Raw genomic sequence first — 6,044 nt, 5'->3', positions numbered from 1 at the left:
CACCGCCTGGTTCGTCAGGCTCTGGTAGCGGATCTTGTCGCACGCATCGGACGAGTTGCTGATCAATTCACGCAGGAAAATTTCCTTGTTGGAATAGAAGGTATTAATTATGAGAGACATTAGCTGATTAATCTCAGCCTGGAATGCGAATGTCTCGGTCATCCTTGCGAGTTTCTTGTTCTTAGGGTCTCTAACACGTGTGTGTGTGTGTGTGTATGCCTGTCTTTCTTGTGTATGCCTTACGCGAAATGCTGATGTTGTCGTGTTACGAAAGTCGTGCTTATCTTCTGGTGGTAATACAGAGAAAAAGAAATGCGAGAGGAAAGGGAGAAGGATATACAAAGAGAAAGAAAAAAAAACGCGGAGTGTGTGGCGCACAGTTGCGGCGGCAGCAGCAGTGGTGAGAGGGAACCCCCTTTCTGCCCTCCACCAGGCATCCACCCTGTTCCCTTCTTTTTATTCCCTTACCGAACCAAATAATAATAATAATAATAATAATAATAATAATAATAATAATAATAATAATAATAATAATAATAGTGTGGGTGGAAAAGAACTTCCTGTTAGGAAAGCCCAGTGCATCACAGAATAGGAGAAAGCAGGGCACAAAAGAAAAAGAAAAAGAAAGAAGGAAGGAAGGTCCACGGCAAATGCAGCACCTCTAGTCAACCAGCTCCATGCTCGATGTGCCAGCAACGGGCTCAGCGGGAACGGCGGCAGCGGGCTCCGCTTCCTCATTGCCGTTGTCTTCGTCGTCCAGCGAGAGGCCAAGCTTGATCATGCGGTGGATGCGTTCGGCGTACGACGTGGGATCGTCCAGCGTGAAACCAGACGTCAGCAGCGCGGTGTCAAAGAGCAGGTACACAAGGTCCTTCACGGCCTTGTCGTTCTCGTCCGCCTCCACGCGGCGTTTGAGCTCCTTCACAATGGGGTGAGCCGGGTTGATCTCCATCGTCTTCTTGGACATCATGTACGCAGACATGCTCGAGTCGCGCAGCGCCTGGTTGCGCATGATCTGCTCCATGTGTGCGCTCCACCCGAACTCCGACGTCACAAGGATGCACGGCGACGTCGCCAGGCGCTCCGACACCACCACCTTCTCCACCTTGTCGCCAAGCACATCCTTCATCGCCTTGCAGAGACGCTCGTACGCCGTCTTCTCCTCCTCCCGCTGCTTCTTCTCCTCCTCCGTCTCCTCAAAGTGCACGCCCTCCTTCGTCAGGCACGCGAACTTCTTGTCCTCAAAGTCCTTCACCTGCTGCATCACGTACTCATCGATCGGTTCCGTCATGAACAGCACCTCAAAGCCGCGGCGCCTCGCCTGCTCAATGAACGGCGAGGTCTCCAGCTTCTTCTTGCTGTCGCCCGTCACGTAGTAGATGCACTTCTGGCCCTCCTTCATGCGGGTGACGTAGTCCTTCAAGGTCGTCATGTCCTCCCCGGACTCCGAGCTGTGGAAGCGCAGCAGCTCCATCAGCTTCTTGCGGTTCGCGCTGTCCTCGTGGATGCCAAGCTTGACGTTCTTGCCAAACTGCTCATAGAACTTCTTGTAGTCTTCCTTGTTCTCGGCAATCTCCTCAAAGAGCTCCAGCGCCTTCTTCACAATGTTCTTCCGGATCACCTTAAGAATCTTATTCTGCTGCAGGTTCTCACGCGAAATGTTCAGCGGCAGGTCCTCACTGTCCACCACACCGCGCACGAAGGCAAGCCACTCGGGGCACAGGTCCTCGCAGTTGTCCATGATGAACACGCGGCGCACGTACAGCTTGATGTTGTTGCGCTTCTTGCTGGGCTCAAACATGTCAAACGGCGCGCGCTTCGGCACGAACAGAATTGCGCGGAACTCCAGCTGGCCCTCCACAGAGAAGTGCTTCGTCGACAGCGGCTCCTCCCAGTCGTTCGAGATGGCCTTGTAGAAGGCAGCGTACTCCTCCTTCGTCACATCCTTCGGGTCGCGCGTCCAGAGAGGCTTGTGCTTGTTCTGCACCACAAACTCCTGCGTCACCTCCTTGACCTTCTTCGTCTTCTTCTTCTTCTCCCCCTCCTCCGCGTCGTCCTTCACCTCCTCCACCTTCGGCTCCTCACCCTCCTCATTCTTCGCCGCAGCCGCCTCGTCCTCATCCTCGTCGGTCACCTCCTTCTCCGTCGCCTTCTCCACCATCAGCTCAATGTCATAACCGATGAACTCCGAGTGCTTCTTGATGAGATCCTTCAGACGGCGCTCCTCCAGGTACTCCTGCTGGTCCTCCTTCAGGTGCAAAACAATGCGGGTGCCGCGCTTCAGGTCACAGTCCGGCGTCGGCGTCACGGTGAAAGTGCCGCCAGCAGACGATTCCCACGTGTACGCCTCGTCGTCGTTGTTCTTCGACACAACCGTCACGCGGTCAGCCACAAGGTACGCCGAGTAGAAGCCCACACCGAACTGGCCAATCATGCTCATGTCACCACCGGCCTCCAGCGCCTCCATGAAGGCCTTTGTGCCGGACCGCGCGATCGTGCCCAGATTGTTCACAAGCTCCGCCTTCGTCATGCCAATACCGGTATCCTCCACCGTCAGCGTCTTGTTTGCCTTGTCGGGGATCACGCGGATACGAAGGTGGGACTCGTCACCCAGCACCGCCTGGTTCGTCAGGCTCTGGTAGCGGATCTTGTCGCACGCATCGGACGAGTTGCTGATCAATTCACGCAGGAAAATTTCCTTGTTGGAATAGAAGGTATTAATTATGAGAGACATTAGCTGATTAATCTCAGCCTGGAATGCGAATGTCTCGGTCATCCTTGCGAGTTTCTTGTTCTTAGGGTCTCTAACACGTGTGTGTGTGTGTGTGTGTGTGTATGCCTGTCTTTCTTGTGTATGCCTTACGCGAAATGCTAATGTTGTCGTGTTACGAAAGTCGTGCTTATCTTCTGGTGGCAATACAGAGAAAAAGAAATGCGAGAGGAAAGAAGTGGTTAATCTGCGTGTGTTTGGCTCTTTTTTTCAATTTTTTTGCTTTTCTGGCATAGAATCCGTTTTATGTTTTTGTACTTTGCGTGCATTTTTTTTTTTTCTTGCAACGTTTTTTTTTATTATTGTTCATATTGTTTATATATATATATATATATATATATATATATATATTCTTTGTGTGTTTTCGTGTTGATAAATTCTTGTTTTTGTTGGGTTTTGTTCATCTCTTTTTGTTTGCGTGGGGAATAGAAACCTGACGCGGATATGAGTACAATGACGACTGCTGGGTATTTTATTATAAGTACATGTACATAAGTTGAGCGTGAATGAATTGTAAATCTAGTGGTGGCACAAAAAAAAAAAAAAAAAAAAAAAATGATACAGAAAGGATGTTAGCGGAGATTCACAGCTGTTTATGTTAATAAAAAAATAAAATAGAAGATAGTACAAAAAAAAAAAAAAAAAAAAAAGAATTTATATTGATGGTCGGGGCCAGTTGTACATGAATCATTACGTCAAACTTCAACGAAATGTTTACAGAAAATGGGATGACATATGCAATTTCGCCAAAGACGTTATCGAAGTTCTTTTTCAAGTTGTGAGACGGGCGGCGGGGGCGTGGCACTTTTCGTGCGACGTTGTGGCGGATTCGGATCAAATACACGCCAAAACTTCAATGTCTCCTCCTGGGCGGCGCAAATGCGTTGCATGTCGGGGGCGAGTGTCGGACATAAAATAGCGGCCTCGCAATTTGGAGAGTTAAGTGTGCCTATAAGGTGAAAGCTGTTGGCGTGACGGATCTGGATATGCCCCTTCCCATGGTGGGTTGTTGCCACCTCGTCGACACCGGGTGGGGAAACGATACCGCTGATGGGGTGTAGAGTATTGATTGCCCGAGTGATGAAGTGGCCGCCCGTGGTGGGTCCTTCCTCGTCAATCCTTATAATAGGCGGAATATTTCTCATGGGCGCGTGTGTGTCCACGTGACACAGCATGCCATCCTGCCCACCAGTGTACATCTTGCTGCGTTTGTCGGGGTTCCACAGAATACTATTAACAGGACCGCGGTGAATACGATCAAAGGCGTAGCGAGGGCTGCTGTTGTGCCGCGCATCCCATACACGTACAGAGCCATCTGCAGAACCTGAAGCTAAGTAAAAAGGCTCCTCGGTACAGTAGTGAAGAGACGTGATACCGCTGGCGTGCCCTTCGTAGACGGAGATCAGTGCATGCTTGGCGCGAAGATCGAATATGTAAACCCCACCACATGATGTACTAGTGCCGATGGCGAGAAGGGGCCCATTCACTGCAAGGTATGTAAAAAACTCCTTGGGAGAAAGTCTTGTCCGCACTGTTCGTAAAAACTCTTCATTACGACAATCATAAATGGCGGTCACACCATCATCCAGTGTCAGTGCAACACATGCACACTTATGTAACCAATGCACGGCATGAATATGCATACTATCCTGTAGTTGTACCATCATTGAAGCTTGCGCCGTCTCCGAGTCCCATCCATAGAGAGAGTTCTTCAAACCAATTATAAGTTTATTATTACTACCCCAATGAAGGAGTTGCTTGGCATCTAATGGAAAATTTGGTGCATCCAGCACCCTTTCCGGGTTGGTAAAAAGTACCCGCTGTGGTACGGGTTTGCCAGGCATGAGGCGCTTTATCCGCGTATTCCTTACGGGTGAAGACGTAAAGAGTGACGGCGACCCTGCTCGGCTCCCACCTGTGCCAGCGTGACGTCCCCCTATTCCCCCGCCAGCATCACCACTTGAGGAGATACAGCCGCCATTGACAGTACTAGCAATACCCACAGGTTTCAAAGGAGCCCCACGGTTATAGACAGTGTCTGTGCTGTTAAAGCGCAGTACGCCTCCCCCAATCTTACGGTGCCTCTGCGTGTTTTCGTCACTCAGCTGTTCAGCAAGGACCTCGTTATAGATGGACGTCACGTAGGACGAGTCATCGGACACAAATGACTCAGAGTGGACGCTGGAGTGGGACGTCACGGTAGAGTGCATAAGCGACAATCCCCCAGTTCCACCCCCCACTCCTGCTCCAGAGCCATTTTTTGGAACAGGCGGCATGATGAGCGTGTTGGTAGAGGTGCTGGTTAGGTTGTATGCGGATACAGCCATGTCCACTCCCTCGCGCTGAGGGATGTGCCGCGACAAGCGAACGGGTGGAGCATCATCTTCCACTGGAGAGCGGAGAAGAATCTGCAGCGTGTTCGCCGAGACCTCTTGCAATGACATGGTGCCGCTGGTACGCGTACGTCGTTTGCCGGAGGGTCGTCCGGAGGGAGTAGAGTCTAAATCTGTATGTGCCCACTGCCGCATCTCTGCCGTCCCGTGTCTCTATTTTTCTCTCGATAAGTTTTTTCTCTCCGCTCCCCCGTGTCAACAACACCAAACACAAATGACGTTAAAAAAAAAAAAAAGGACAAAAGGACAAAACCGCATTCCCCTCACACAACAAACCCACCGTCAATGTGCCAGTGCCCCAAGACTCCTCCACAAACATATATATATATATATATCACAAAACCTGTCTTTTCTGTCCCGGTTCCATCTCTCTCTTTCGTTTGCGGGCCCTCTCACTGAGAGATCGACCGGGGAGGGGCAATGGGATTGAATATATCACGGCGGAGGGCGCGCTGCCGTCCATCAAAATATAGGCAAAGGTGTCGCATGAGATGATACATTTCCCCGTCACCACCAGCCAGCAAGCTCTCAGAAAAGAAAGGGAATATTTCCCAGTAATAATCAGGCGGCACAAAAAAACCCAACCGCGCAAGCAAAACTACTGCAAGCGCATCCCCAGATAGAATAGAAACCAGCACGGGCTTTGCTGAATGTGTTAACATGTTTTTCACAGGGTGCAAAGGACGATCATCACGGTACTCGAAGAAATGCACAAACTGTTCAAACTGCGTATGACGCTTTTTCCATCGTTTCGAAATCTCTGTAAATATCCGGGTGCGACTGTCGCGGATCCAGTCAAACTTCAGCATAGAGTTAAGAGCTTGCCATTGCTCATGCGCAGTGACATTAGGAAGAGGAAGGTGATACCCCTCACCGCAGAG

General features: G+C 50.4%; 4 protein-coding genes across 4 annotated transcripts, besides 9 other annotated features; all 4 read right to left on the bottom strand.

Moving 5' to 3' along the window:
- On the bottom strand, nt 1–162 carry Tc00.1047053507713.40 (heat shock protein 85, putative; the record flags this gene model as incomplete). Its single annotated transcript, XM_799388.1, has 1 exon — nt 1–162. A coding segment is annotated over one exon (162 nt), but the record flags the coding sequence as incomplete, so codon positions are not given.
- Nucleotides 1–6,044: a sequence feature (heterozygous, Esmeraldo-like haplotype).
- Nucleotides 476–539: a microsatellite.
- Tc00.1047053507713.30 (heat shock protein 85, putative) lies at nt 662–2,776 on the bottom strand (the record flags this gene model as incomplete). Its single annotated transcript, XM_799387.1, has 1 exon — nt 662–2,776. One exon carries the CDS (start codon nt 2,774–2,776, stop codon nt 662–664), a length of 2,115 nt encoding a protein of 704 aa, XP_804480.1.
- Nucleotides 1,157–1,198: a sequence feature (GA-rich).
- Nucleotides 1,994–2,159: a sequence feature (GA-rich).
- Nucleotides 2,812–2,838: a microsatellite.
- Nucleotides 3,087–3,121: a microsatellite.
- Nucleotides 3,122–3,186: a microsatellite.
- Nucleotides 3,303–3,326: a microsatellite.
- Nucleotides 3,399–3,423: a microsatellite.
- Nucleotides 3,526–5,298, bottom strand: Tc00.1047053507713.20 (hypothetical protein, conserved; the record flags this gene model as incomplete). Its single annotated transcript, XM_799386.1, has 1 exon — nt 3,526–5,298. The coding sequence occupies one exon, from the start codon at nt 5,296–5,298 to the stop codon at nt 3,526–3,528; it is 1,773 nt and encodes a 590-aa protein (XP_804479.1).
- On the bottom strand, nt 5,556–6,044 carry Tc00.1047053507713.10 (hypothetical protein, conserved; the record flags this gene model as incomplete). Its single annotated transcript, XM_799385.1, has 1 exon — nt 5,556–6,044. A coding segment is annotated over one exon (489 nt), but the record flags the coding sequence as incomplete, so codon positions are not given.

The sequence above is a fragment of the Trypanosoma cruzi genome, genomic scaffold (genome assembly GCF_000209065.1).
Source record: "Trypanosoma cruzi strain CL Brener 1047053516361 genomic scaffold, whole genome shotgun sequence".
NCBI classification, from domain to species: domain Eukaryota; phylum Euglenozoa; class Kinetoplastea; order Trypanosomatida; family Trypanosomatidae; genus Trypanosoma; species Trypanosoma cruzi.
This window is presented reverse-complemented; position numbering and strand designations above follow the sequence as displayed.